Below are 14,780 nucleotides of genomic sequence, written 5' to 3' on the forward strand. Positions count from 1 at the left end.
GCATCGAGCTACTAGCAAGCTATTGGCGCATGGATCCATGCACAGGGCTACTAGTTTCTCATAAAATTAATGTGCCTAAGAACTGAAGGTGTGTGTGTGTGTGTGACAAATATTGAAGTGTGGAGCATATATACCCTCACCAGTGTTTACCTACTATATATGTCCATGCATGTAGAGACCTGCATCTCCTTGCATAAGTAGTCAACTTTTATGTACATTCTAACATCTGAAGAGCTTTGCTTCTGATATATTGTTCACCTTCCACCCCAAAAACAATAGGTTGCACTTGTAAATGATCTATGAGCAAGATTTTCAGGGCAGCTGGAAGCAAACCTGGTTTACTATTTCCTTCGCTATCACCCAGGAATAGCCAAAATGTTTCACTGGTTGTGTTTTGGATTTTGATAAATAAGCATCCTTTCCTTCAGAAGGTACCAGTCATCAGTGCGCAGTCTTCTCTATTTGAAATGTGGTGCGTGCTGGACCTCAGTGTTGTCTCTAGGCCTGGCTTCTGACAACCAGTGAATATGCCTGCCTACGTTTTCAGAATTTTGACATAGTGCATTCAATTTTCCTTGAGAAAGCAAGCCATGTCTCTTGAGATAGATTAAATGATAACATGTACATTTTCAGTTTTTAATTTCCTTCCCAATCTTAATGGTTAAATTCTTCATATCCTACCGTCAGTGATTCAGGATTTCTTTTCCTGGTTACCTGGAAGAAAAATAATTTTAAGAGCTTAAGAAATGCCATCGAAGAGCAAATCAATGACTCATTTAAAAATTGCCTCTGCTGATGGATGAGAATATGCTTGCCATTTAGGCTATCTTTTTTGAAAGGTTGAAGATGCTTCCAAAATATTTCTAACTTTTTAACCTGCTATAAATAGATTCCATCTCTTCTTAAACCAATTCACATTCTCAGGCTGAACTTTCTTTTGAAGCAGGGGTAGCAAATAGTTTGTGAATGAAAGTCACCAGGTTCCCTTCCAACCATAGCAGATGTTGTTATTCCATATTGCTGCTTCATTTGAATTGTGGTTCTTAATTCTACCTGGCACTTCAGGATTTGGTTGGTGTTTGCTTCATCCTGGCCATTTTGTTAATATTAGATCCTGTGTCCCATTGTCATTTTATGGCTCGAGTCTGCATTTTATCTGGCTTTCCAACTTTCTTTGTTTCAGGAAGTCAAAATGGCCCACATTATTTCCAGTGTGTACTCGGACACATGCTACTATGATTAGCATTTGATATGACTGTATATTGTATATTGATTGCATATTGACCATAATAATTTGTTTTAAGTGTAAGCTTTGATGCGGCTCCACCTAACACTGTGTATCTCAGGGAGGGTGGACACTGGTTGATGATCATTCATTTTTACCATCAGAGACTAGGTATAGTTTTTGAAACTAGGTGATTTCAGGCTAAACATTTTCCAAGGTATTTTCCCCAAAGTCATTTTGAAAAAGCTCAATGTAGTCTATATTTAACCTGGTTATAGATAAATTATTTCCCTTTGTCAGATATATATTTTTTTTTAGTAAAGTAAGTTGATGAATGGATGAGTAATTTACAAGAGGTAACTAGGACACTGGAAGGAACATTTATCTGAGGATGAACTTTTAGGAATTTTTGAAGTTGCTCATTCACAAATCACTTTTTCTACATATTTATTTTTCTACATATTTTGCTTTGGCTGATTATTTGAAATCAAAAGAAGATATTTTATAAGTACATGCATAAAATGATTCAGTTCCAGGAATGTAAATGATCATTATGAAAATTTCAACCATGTGAAATGCATTGATAAGTCACATGTATATTTTTATAAGAAAGGTTAAAAATATTATAAAATACTCGGATTATTTCTGTTATTTTATAGTTTTGCCTACACATTTCAGTTAATGCCAATCTTCTGTCTCTACCCTTCCTGCACCAGGAAATGCCTCCCCCCCCCCCCCCCCTTGAAAATGCTAAATCAAAAACCCTGGCAAGGAAAGGAAAAGTGCTTTTAATTAATTCTATTTAAAATAAGAGTCAGGCTCAGAAATATTTTAAATGTCCTTCAAATTTCAGTAATTAAAATCAACATTTAAAAGTATGTTTAACACTAGTTCCGTGTGCTTGATTTTTAGAGTGACCTGATGACCTACAAAAGAAAGCAAAACATGATATTCTATTTCCCAGGCTTATTGGCATTAACAGCAACTACGACTTCCTACTCTTTGGTTTGAAAATGATGAGTGAAAATGGGCAGCACATTTTGCCAGTGCCTTTGTTAGACTTGGAGGAAGTGTGCTTTCTGCACCTCCCCCCCTACCCCCGGGTTTTGCCTTCTAGTTGGCTTGCTGTTTCCCAGGCAGTGGCCTCAGAGGGTTGAACAAAGCTCATGGGAAAGATGAATGATAAGTTCATCTTGCAAGAAGTGGAGTTATTTTTCAAGTCAAGTTCTGAGTTGTGGTTACTGAAAAAAACAACTCTAATATTTTGTTCATGCAATTTCAAAATGAAACTTATTTTAAAATTTTATGTATATTATTCCAGACTTCTCCCTATATGTACATATTATGTAATTACTGAAGACAGTATATACACATTTTACACTTTGCTTTTTTCTTCTTCACCTTATAAAATGGGTATAATATTTGGGGGATACTTTCTGACATACGTTCCCTTGTCAGTAAACTTCTCTTTCTCTGAACATTCTGCTCCTTATAACTTCAGGGAAAGCGGGGAGGTGGGCATCACTAAAGGAAGGAGGGAAACTCATCTTGGTCCAGTGCTTGATGGGGAGAAGGCAGAGGAGAGAGGTATGGTTCCAGGAGGTTGAGTAACAAGTCCCCTGTTCCTCCTACCGCCAGCTAAGGCAATCTTTTTGCTCCAGTTTGTCTTGGTTGGGTGATTTGGAGGCTTTGAGACTACCCGGGGAGCGGCAGGTGCTGAGGTGAGAACTAAGAGTTCACAGCTGAGGAGAATACGGGAATAGAAACTTTCCCAAGGACCTGGTGAGATGAGGAGAGACCTCTCCCCCAATGCATACAGATCGAAACTTGGAGAAGAGAAGGGAAGGGGAGAAGATCTCTGAGCCTGACTATATATTTCAAGAAAACTGAGATGGCTGAAGCAATTGCTTAAACTGTTAATCAGAAGAAATCTTAAAAACTGGATTGGACTATATTAAACTCCACTTCCTCCCAGCTCCCCTTCTTTAACCCAGTGGTAAAAGGGCTCAAAAGAGAGTGGGGAACAGCTACTAGAGGGGCAAAAGGACACCAACCACCTCACACATCTGAGGAGTAGCGCGTGAGTAAACCTGTGATCTTACTGTGGTTAAAACAGGTTCTTTCATGTTACTAAAACCTCTTCATAAGAGTCACTTTGTACCATCAGGTACTTAATCTGGCCCCTACGTTTGTAAATGATTCTCATTGTAAATGTCACAAAGAACACAGAGTCCTATTAAAGGACAAAGTGAAAATTTTTAGATCTGAAGAGGAAGTCATAAATAATTTACTCTCTCAGATCTAGATTTGCATTTTCTGAGTATGTATGATGACAGTTGTGATTAACAAAAGTAAAAATCATTAAGCCTAAAAAGGGAATTTTGAAAATGAAATTTTGTTTATTCTTAGGGAATTTTGCCAAGTAAGTTCCTAGAACAACTGAATATATATATATATATAATCTAAAATTGAGGAAAATGGGAAATGTATGCACTATGCTCATAGATATTGAATGTGAAAAAGAATAGGCGTGATTAGAGTGTTGGCCTGTGTACTGGAGGGTCTAGGGTTCGGTTCCCAGGCAAGGGCACATACCTTGGTTGCAGATTCGATCCCTGGCCCCAGTTGGGGCGCATGTGGGAGGCAACCTATCGATGTCTCTCTTACACCAATGTTTCTTTCTCTGTCTCTCCCTTTCCCCCTCCCTTCCACTCTCTCTAAAAATCAATGGGGAAAATATCCTTGAGTGAGGATTAAAAAAACCAAACAAAAAAGAATAGGGAAAAATAAAGGTGAAAATATAACAAAAGACAGTGACTTGTCAGTAGAATGACAAAGATCTGAACCAACTGCAAAGGCTCCTTGTGCATCAGTGGACTCATCTCAGTCGCACTTGCCCACCATATAATTCTCCTATTTCCTTCTTCACTGGGTAGAAGGACAGAAACGCAGCCACGCTGACGGTTCTGTAGAGGCTGTTGCTTTCAGAGTTGCAGCACTTAGTGTCTTCACCTGATTTGCTTCTGAGTTGAGGTTTAAGTACCAAGTAGGGAATCTGTTTTCCTTACAGGGCTGCCTTTTGTTGATAATTATCGAACAGCTCCAAAGATGCTAGCAGCTGGTAGCAGCTGGGAGTTTACGCTGAGGGAGCCTCTTTTTTTTAAAAAAAATATATTTTATTGGTTTTTTACAGAGAGGAAGGGAGAGAGATAGAGAGTCAGAAACATCGATGAGAGAGAAACATCGATCAGCTGCCTCCTGCACACCCCCCACTGGGGATGTGCCCACAACCAAGGTACATGCCCCTGACGGGAATCGAACCTGGGAACTTTCAGTTCGCAGGCCAACGCTCTATCCACTGAACCAAACCGGTTAGGGCAAGGAGCCTCTTATTCACTCCTTACCTTAACCTGCGAATGTATTCCTATTACTCCCATTAATACAGATGAGAAATTTGAGGTTTAAAGGGGAGGGAGATGTTGCTCAAGTTCACTAGTTAGGGGCAGAGCTCGAATTTGAACTTGGGTATAGCTTAAAAACCTCTAATCTTAGTGTTGTAATGTATGTTAGATTCGGTAATCTGATCCCCATAAGTAAGTTGCAGTCACATAAATGATGGCATCTGTGAGCAACGGAAGTAACTGCTGGGAGGGGGAGCAGGTGGTGGGGATCCGGGAGGGACTCAGCTCTGCTGTGCTCAGGGTTCTGCTCCACTGAGAGTCCTTCTGAAGCAGCTCATGGGGCGATGGGGTTTGTCCTCTTGTTGAGGATTTTCTTTTCTCCCCAAAAGAAATTGAGTATCTTCCTCTCCCTCCTTCTGGTCTTTCTCCTCCCTGCCTCCCTCCCCTGCTTCCTCACTTCCTTATTATCTATTGCCCAGCCCCTCACATAGTGACTAGCACATGGGGGCTCAAAAATGCTTGCTGAATGGAATCAGTGTAAGGAGCATCTTATTCCTGTGTATTTGAGCCCCGGAAGGTCATGCTATCTATTCCCCGAGGCAGGCACAGGTCAGGGAGCAGAGCCCCGAAAACCTTCCTAAGAGCTGTCACTTCCCGATCAGCCCGTGTCCTACTCTATTGACTTCACTTATGACAACCTAGAATGATAAGGGATATTTCTTCAGAGGGATGTTTAAAATGACAAATTGCGCAGCCATCTGCAGCAAATAGGGCCGATTAAAACAAAAACGGAATATATTACTGCTCATAAAAGCCACCTGCAAACCCCTTCTCCTTATTCATCTTACTAGGGTCTTGCTCATTCACTGTTCTCTGCCTGCCACCCCCGGCCTTTTTAAATTACACAAGTGATACATGAACATATTCTCATAATTAAAAAACTTGGACCGCATTTCCACTCTTTTCCATTGTTAACTGGAATCATAAATGAGTGTGTCTTTTAATTCATGTATTTACTATGCTTTTAGTTACATATTTGCTTGCTTTTAAATTACACAAGTGACACATGCACATATTCTCATAATTAAAAAACTTGGACCCCATTTCTACTCTTTTCCATTGTTAACTGGAATCGAGTGTGTCTTTTAAATCATGTATTTACTATGCTTTTAGTTACATATTTGCTTGAACCATACAAAACTGCCAATGCTGGATGATTTGTTACCAACAAAATAGCAATGCCATGTGCTTGAACTTAATATATTATAAATACAGAGTTTTGTTATTAATTTATTACATAAGCAGGACCTATGAACCTACAATTCACATTTCTCATTTAATGAAATGTCTTGGTTTTTTCCCTATGGCAGCTCCAGGAGAGCTATATTATTGCTTTTAACGGCTGTGTTCCATCGTGACTAATATACCACATGATGATGATTGAGCTATTCCTCCATAGGTGGGCTGTCCAGTGGTTTCACCGTTCAAAGCAATGACGCTGTGCATATTTTTATACACATATCTCAGTGAACAAGTGCAACTATTTTTGCAGAAATAATTGTCCAAAAGTAGACTATCTGAGTCTAGTTAAAATGTTTATAGGCAGTAACAAATATTTATTTAAAAAGTTTTTTCCTATTTACACCCCCATCAGCAATGCTTTACAGAACTGGTTTTCCCTGACGTTATCCACTCTGGGTATTATTGACCTTCTTCTGCCAAACGCATGAGTAGTAAGTTATACTGCCTCATTGTTTCTGGATTTCCCTGATCATAGTGAGATTGAGCATCTTTTCCTGTTTTGTTGGTCATTCGGATCTCTTCTCTGTGTTTATTTGCTCATTTTAGTAATATGAAGTTTGCCTAATTGACACATAGAAACTCATTATTATACATGTTCAGCCTTTAAGATAGAAGATAGGTTATAAATGCGTTTCTCTTGTTGTGTATATGTTAACTTTATTTACAGTGTGTTTTTTTTTTCTCTATGGAAGCCCTCTTCTTAATGTCTTCTGGGATTGGTGTCTTAACTAGGGAAGGCTTTTTAGCCTAAGACTATAGAAAAAATATTTTAAATATTTTTTCTCATACTTTCATTGTTTTGATTTTAGGTTTGAATCTTCGATATAGAATTGATTTGTGTGTAGTAAGAAACTAATTTTATTTTTTTCTAAATGGAAGGCCAATTGTACTTTAACCATTACCGACCAGCCCATACTTTCCCTACTGATTTGAAGTGCTTGTTAAATAAATTCCTTAATATGTAAGGATTTATTTAGGTCTTGTATTTGTTCTATTAATCTGTTGTCTATCTCTGTGTCTCAGTGTTCTAAATATTATTTCATGAGTTACTATCTTACAGAGAGGCCTCCCCATCATTGTACTTTAGGATTTTCTCCGGGACATTTTCATTTGCAGAGGAACTTTAGAACCAGAATGTGAAATTCCATAAAGAATCCAGTTGGGATTTTAATTGGTATTAACTTATTTAGGTCTTGTATTTATCCTATTAATCTGTTGTCTATCTCTGTGTCTCTCTCAGTGTTCTAAATATTATTTAATGAGTTACTATCTTACAGAGAGGCCTCCCCATCATTGTACTTTAGGATTTTCTCCGGACATTTTCATTTGCAGAGGAACTTTAGAAACAGAATGTGAAATTCCATAAAGAATCCAGTTGGGATTTTAATTGGTATTAATTTAGGAGAAAACTGATAGCATCATCATAATCCTCACGTGCCTCAAGGGACACTGTGCTTTATGTGCTTTGTGAAGATGTTTCATAAACATAATTTCACGTACCCCTTGCAGTAACCCTTATCCAATGAGGAACTTGAGGTTTAGAGAAGTTAATTTCTCCAAGGTCACTTGATTAGTAAACTGCTAAGCCAAAATTTTAATTGCACTTTGACTCCAGAATATTGCTTCTTAACCACTATTGTATAGTTGTCTTTAAAGTGTGAATAATTTAAAGGAACAAGGTATGTTTCATCAAGAAAAAAGCAAAATCTCCTTTCTTGTTGCTCGAGTGTGGAAGCAGATTGCCACGTGTCCCCTGGGTTGGAAATTAGGGATTGTGGTCACTAGAATGAGTAAGAGAGCAATAGAAAAACCAGGATAGTCGGATAAAGACGTAGGCCTGGTGATTACCAGTGAGGAAATGTTGGCGTGTGTGTGATTGGAAGCTCACGGTGGGGAGGGCGGGGCAGGCTCACACAGAAGTCTTGGGAGGGCAGAGTTCCGCAGTGTGATCTTATCTGGGTGTCACGGGACTTGGAGGAGAATGAGGGACATTTGTGTTCCCTGGTTGTTCATCAGCTACCTCCATCCTAAAGTCTGGTTCATGAATAGAAGGCCAGTGATAGCTCACCTTTTCCTCCGTCTAAAGAGCTTCGTCTAACCTTTCTGTCAGAAATGAAGAATTAATTAAACATATCATAGCACATCCATAGGATGGACTACCCTGTAAGCATTGAAAATGATGCTACAGAAAATATTTAGTGACATGGAGGAATGAATGTTCTATGTTAAAAAGCTGACTGTAAAACAAGAAGCCAGGCTGATTTCATTTTGCTTTAGAAAATTCTATATAGATGTCCTATGTACACATGTGCATCAAAAGAAAAGAGCAGCTAATATGACTTTTATCATTTTTCTCAATTTTCTATATTTTCCAGTTTTCTTATAATGAAAGCTATTACCAGGCTACCTCCATCCTAAAGCCTGGTTCATGAATAGAAGGCCAGTGATAGCTCACCTTCTTTTCCTCCGTCTAAAGAGCTTCGTTTAACCTTTCTGTCAGAAATGAAGAATTAATTAAACATATCATAGCACATCCATAGGCTAGACTACCCTGTAAGCATTGAAAATGACGCTACAGAAAATATTTAGTGACATGGAGGAATGAATGTTCTATGTTAAAAAGCTGACTGTAAAACAAGAAGCCAGGCTGATTTCATTTTGCTTTAGAAAATTCTATATAGATGTCCTACGTACACATGTGCATCAAAAGAAAAGAGCAGCTAATATGACTTTTATCATTTTTCTCAATTTTCTATATTTTCCAGTTTTCTTATAATGAAAGCTATTGTGTTTGCAAAGAGGGGAAAAGACAAGTATTACACACACACACACACACACACACACACACACACACACACACCAATTAAGGTATGGACCATGTGGTTTTCTCTCTTAAAGCTAACACAGGTTCTTTTTTCCCCCTTATTGGTCTCAATGAAATACTGTAGGAAAGCTTGAGCAGAGGTCTCCAAGTGTGACTTTTGGACCAGAAGTGTCAGCCTTACTGGTGCCCTACCCAGACCCACCGAGCCAGGAACAGGGCCGGGCAGCAACCAGCATGTGCGCTTTGGCAAGTCGCCCTCCAGGAGATTCTGACGCTCGCTGAAGTTTGAGAACCATGGGTTTAAAGGACCATATGCATTCATTCTAATGCCAGGTTTCTCAGAATTACAGATAACAAATTCCTGGGTCTATAAAGTTGGTGTGCTTGACCCACCTGCACGGAGCGCCCTTTCCCTGGAGGACCTCACATTCCTCTTGGGGGGCACAGCGGCCCCGGCCCCCCTGGTGGTCCGGGGCCCCCTGGCTCTCGTACCCAGTTCGGCAGCGACACTCTGTTCCCTCGGTCCACTCGTTCTGTACACACTGGGCAAATTCGACACAGGCCAGGGGTTTGCAGGGATCTGCTTGGGCAGCTGTAAGAGATAGGGCAGATATTAGTGAAAGCGTGGAGGCCCGAGCAGGGGAGCTGGCAGAAGTCAAAGGAAGGGAGCAGATACATTGGCTCTCACCCCATTTTGAAGTGGTTTGTACAGTAGTGATAACAGACTGGAGTGGAAAGGGAACCACACGTTTCTGTATCTTTGACAAATGAGTCGATAGACACATATTTAGCTGCAAATAGAATTACACACAAACCTTGTGCATCAGCATGGCCTGGAGGCCTTGTTAATACGCAGATTCCAGCCTCCCTCCCGCCCCGCCCCCCCGAGTTTCTGATGTGTTTTGAAGGAGGCCCCAGCGGTACTGACATCTGGTTTGGAGCACATTTTGACAACCACTGCATAGAAATTTGAGTTTTGATTTGCTAGTTATTTTTTAAGATAAGTATTTTCTGCAGAGATAAGTGTAAATGTATACATTTAAGATCAGGTGTTCCTTATAAAGTAGTAGTCATTTATGAGGACATTTTGGAGAACTCAGGATAATTTTCTGATTTAAAAAATATCTTTCTCTTAGTCCCTTACTGATCCCTAAACCCCTAATGCCAGAGATTTATTCTTTTAGATTAATTCTTTTTCCTCTATTAAAATTCAAATAGACTTCTAGTCTGTTCTCTTTTGTCATTAATTGTTCTCTTTTGCCCTATTTTTAATTCTGTAGGGTTGTCTCAGATTGTTTGTAACGTGGATTATAAATTGAGAGAATCTCACGGTATTTAGTCCTGGAAGGCCCGTGGCTCCGGCAGCCTCTCTGTCTGTACGAGCTGGCACACTGAGCTCTCAGGCGGAGAAGCAAAGGGCGGGTGGACGACAGAACCACACTGGGGCTCGGGGCCTGAGACCATTGTTCTTTCTACCCTAGAGGGTTTCCTGTTACACCAGCCATTTATCCTTCAGATTATTCTTTCAATAAACACATGTTACATGCCAGGAAGGAGCTAGGGGACTGGTAACTGTGTATAAAGTTGTTCTTGAAAGAAGCTTGGGGGAAGGCACACAGTGCTTATATACAAGAAGCCCAGTACCTTGTCTAGCACAAGAGCCCTACATATGAGCTCCCATTATGTTAGAGAGATCATCATGGGAGGGGATGGTTTGAGCTGAGTAAGGTGGGTTGCATCTGCATGTGCAAAGGCCACAAAAGCATTCTAATTGGACCAGCGGCATGAGCAGAGGCACAGAGGCGAGAGAGCAGCAGACGTGAGGATGGAGCAGGGGAAGCCCAGTGTGGAAAGAGCAGACACATGGACGGAAGGAAGGGAACTACGACTGGGAAAGTTAGAGCCAAACTCTGGGAGGTGTTGAATGCTGTGCGTAGGAATGTGGACTTTCTAGGCAGGTGGGAGCCACAGTGGATTTTGGGCGAGGGAAGGGTATGACCAGTATTGTGCTTTAGAAGATCTGTAAACAGAACTTAGAATTTTCAAAATTAGGAGCATTTCAGTGATCATCTGGTCTAGTATTTCCCAAGTGGGAACATTTTCAGAACTCAAATTCAGCAGGACTTAATAAGTTTTATACTAAAAAGAGGTTTGGTAGCTAAATGGTGTTTTTTTTTTTTAAATGCAGGGTGAAATAAATATAACAGGTTTCTCTCCCTTTCCTCTGTTCTCTTTTACCCTTTCTCTCCCTCCAACCTCACCCCCTTCTCTTTTTGCTTTTAAATCCCTGGTGGTCATAAATAAGCTAATATCTATTGTGAATCTTCAATCAGAGAACATAGAGGCTTTGCCAAATTGACTGACCTCAGAAGCTCTTTAAATGGGTTGTTGGGGGACACCTTGTGGGGTGAGAATTTCAAAGACCCTCTTTGTTCACTGTCCTGGTCCAGCACCTCCTTGTGGTGGACGAAGGAAGAGGAAGAGAGATGAGTGAGACCAACCCTAAAGCTGAGGCAGGAGCAGGCCCTGGAGAACAGTTTTGGGTTTCCCATCAGGTAGATCTGTTAAAAGTCTATGGGAAGCTGTATTTCTCTGCAGGTCCAGGGACCTTTATGGACAACCAGGCCTGGCTAAAGTGAACTGGTTTTCTCTGCCTCACAGCTGGCCATGTTATGGGATCCTTATCACTGTTTGGAAAATAACTCAAATTTATCCTGATAACCCAGATGATTCACACTCAGGGCCTGGTTTAATAAATAACAGCTGCCAGCAACTTTACCCTCAAGAGTTTTGTCTTGAAAACAGAAGCCAGGAGGGAATAATCAGAGCTCTGTTCCGCTCCCTGCAGAGGGGAAATACAGTTTACTTATGTGGAAAGCTGACGGAATGCGCGGATTCTGCCCTGCTAAGGATTCATAGGAAATGTGTGATAACCAAATGAGTTTCCTGTTTGAAAAAGGTTTCTGTTTCATCATGATTTCCTTCAGCCCAGCCAGGCATGCTCTATCTAGGCAGCAGTAAGCTGAACTAAACACAATAAGGTAAGGCTGAAGAAATGACCATCCAAATTTGGGGGCCGGAGTCAGGTATAGCTTATCAATCACTTGCGTTCCCCATGCTATTTATTCAGGACCAGTCTACAGACAAGAAGTAGGAGACTTAAAATCACACAGCCGAGTTTTGTTTGGGGTGTACTGTTCCTGGGAATTAAGAGAAGATCCATTTGTTCAACAAATATCCATTTGGCCCTTCAAAATCATCAGCACTGGGAATTTCAGACGGACGAATTGCTTTCGATTTTTATTTTAGCCACGTATAAGATTTTACATTTTAGATAAAATTTTAGAGCGAGAAGCTATTTCAGAGACCTGCTCACTTTGCAGATGAGGAAGCCGAAGTGCAGGGAAGCTGAGTGTTGCCAAGATCATGCCTGTTTGTGCTCAGTCCCTCGACTTCTGCCCCAGCCCCTTGCTGACTGTGTGAGTTGTTTCTGGGAAGGAAAGAGCCCTAAGGGGGAGCTGGTGGACCACAGCATAGCCTAAAAAGCTAATTGCAATCAATTAGAATCGTAACAGAAGAGACCATTTATAACAATTTGTGAAGCAAATCATACTGCTTCCACTTTCATACTTTAAACATATTTTCCCTAGGTATGTTAACGATCCTTTTAATGCACATGTCGTTCTTTGAGGGATACCTCTAACTTTGGGCTTTAGGCAAAGACTAAGACCTGGATGGGATCTGATTCTGGGGAGGAAGCACCATGAAAGAGAAGGGAGTGATTTTACAATGAATCAAAGTTTAACCAGTAGAAATTTCTTAAGAAAGCTTTCCCAATGTGTCATATCCCAAAGATAGTTCTTCTTGGAAGGATGGACACATTCATGTGTAGGCCATACAACTAGTTGCCTCTTCCTTAACACATCCCCAGGAATTTACTTTAAAAAAACTAGTCTACACTCCCACTCTTTGCTCTTGATTTGGCCAATATTGACAATGTAAGCATTATGTAGCAACAACCTAAAATGCGCTGTTCTGAACATGGTCTATATCTTGGAAAGAGAAAGGACGAGGAGATGTGAGGTCAACAGTCTATGAGAACAATTAGATACCATTTTCTAGAAAAATATTTTCAAGTATAATCAAGTTGTGTATGGATTTGAGGAGGTGAAATCCTCATGATTATTGTATGGACTAGTCTATAATTGCCTTGGCTTCCTGGATTTGCTTAAAACTCCTTCTAATAGATTATTTTTTTTTTTGGTAGGCACTATGCAAATATTTCTCTATGAGCCTGTACCATACCCACCAAACACCTAGTATGGTTAGGGGCACCGTCTGGGCTTACTACCATTGCTTGCTGACAAAGTCACTTATTTTTCTGTCCTTAACCCAACTGGGTAGCTTTTCTGCAGATCAAGTTTGACAGTCTCTCTGTAGAGGCAGCCCAGGGCATTTGGCCTGAGAGAGTCCAGTGGTGTCAGTAGCTGCTCATTTGCAAGTGATGGGAAAGGTCCAGGTCCATCCTGCATCTAGACGTTTTTTTCTGGCTTCATCTTTAGCTTCCCATGTGAATTCTGGCTGCAATCAGAGCATTAATGTCATTCTGTCAGGCCTTGTCCCTGATGTGCCCCAGGGATCATGATCCTGAACCTTCACCAGGAACTTCACCAGGAGCACAATGACAATTATTTATGTAGTAGCGCCTGCCCCCCCCCCCTTTTCAAGGGAAGGAAAGAACCCCAAGGGGGAATTGGTGGACCACAGCATAGCCTAAAAATACACCCAGTGGATGCCTGAAACCAGAGATAATACTGAAACCCATATATGCTATGTTTTTCCCTATACATACCTATGATAAAGTTTAACTTGTAAATTAGGCACAGGAAGAGATTAACAACAATAACTAACAATAAAAGAGAGTAATTATAACAGCATACTTAAAGTTATGTGAATGTGGTCTCTCTCTGATAACCAATATGATAATCAAGACAACTACTAAGTGACTAAAGGGTGGGGATACACTGGACAAAGGGATGATTCATGGACAGCTTGAGATCTCATCATGCTACTCAGAAAGGTGTGAAATTTAAAACTTATGAATATTTTGTTTCTGAAAATTTCTACTTCATATTTTCAGACTGCAGTTGACTGTGGGTACCTGAAATTGCAGTAAGAGAAACCGTGGATAAGGAGGGACTATTGTATGAACAGGGAGTTCACATTTATTGAAGGTCATTCTGTGTTTGGTACTGTGCCGGACACTTTATTTTTTATTATTATTACTAGAGGCCCGGTGCACAAAAATTAGTGTACTGAAGGGGGGGGTGTCCCTCAGCCTGGCCTGACCCCTCTCACAGTCTGGGAGCCCTCAGGGGATGTCCTACTGATGGCTTAGGCTCACTCCCCCCTGGGAAGCGGGCCTAAGCCGCAGTCTGGCCTCCCTCTGCAGGAGGCAACCACCCGATCAGGGGAAGGTGATGCCCCCATCATACCTCTGCTGCTGCCACTGCTGGTCGCTGTGGCTGCCTGAGCCTCGGGCTGGCCCTTGTAATGGCAGCTGCCATCCGCGGCCTGCCTGAGCCTCGGGCATCCGCTATGGCTTTGTCAGGAAGAACATCCGGAAGACGTCTGCTCTAATTAGCATATTACTCTTTTATTAGTATAGATTTTTTAACTGGGAAAAGATTTATGCAGAATAAACTCCAAATATGATAGATTTACACTGAACTTAGAAGGATATTTGTAAAAACAAAGCTAACATCAAATAAATAAATAAATATTTTAAACACATAATTTCGAGGAGAAATATTTTCAGTCTAATCATAGTAATTACATTACTTTGTGTTATGGCCAAAGGTGATCCTGAGTGGGAGGGTTGAAAGGATTGAGAAAAGACAGACAAGAGAATGAAAGCTGGGTCTTGGTGGGACGCTGCTCCCTGATGAAGAGACAGCGCCAGCGCCCACAAGCCGTGTCTTTATTTTATAGCAGATGCCACGAGGCAAAGTAGGGGCGTGATCAAGTT

At 40.8% G+C, this 14,780-nt stretch overlaps 1 protein-coding gene across 1 annotated transcript in view; it reads right to left on the bottom strand.

Annotated features, from left to right (window-relative positions):
* Positions 1-6: 6 nt before the first annotated feature.
* Positions 7-14,780, bottom strand: part of IMPG1 (interphotoreceptor matrix proteoglycan 1) — a 126,352-nt gene continuing 111,578 nt past the window's right edge. Inside the window, exons 15-17 of the mRNA XM_014535814.1 lie at positions 9,146-9,344; positions 8,955-9,030; positions 7-714 (exon numbers count right to left, since the gene is read on the bottom strand). Of these exons, the coding sequence (XP_014391300.1) occupies positions 655-714; positions 8,955-9,030; positions 9,146-9,344 (335 nt within the window). The 3' untranslated portion in view covers positions 7-654. The remainder of the gene's footprint in view (positions 715-8,954; positions 9,031-9,145; positions 9,345-14,780) is intronic.

Source organism: Myotis brandtii, unplaced genomic scaffold, assembly GCF_000412655.1.
Source record: "Myotis brandtii unplaced genomic scaffold, ASM41265v1 scaffold151, whole genome shotgun sequence".
Lineage (NCBI taxonomy): Eukaryota > Metazoa > Chordata > Mammalia > Chiroptera > Vespertilionidae > Myotis > Myotis brandtii.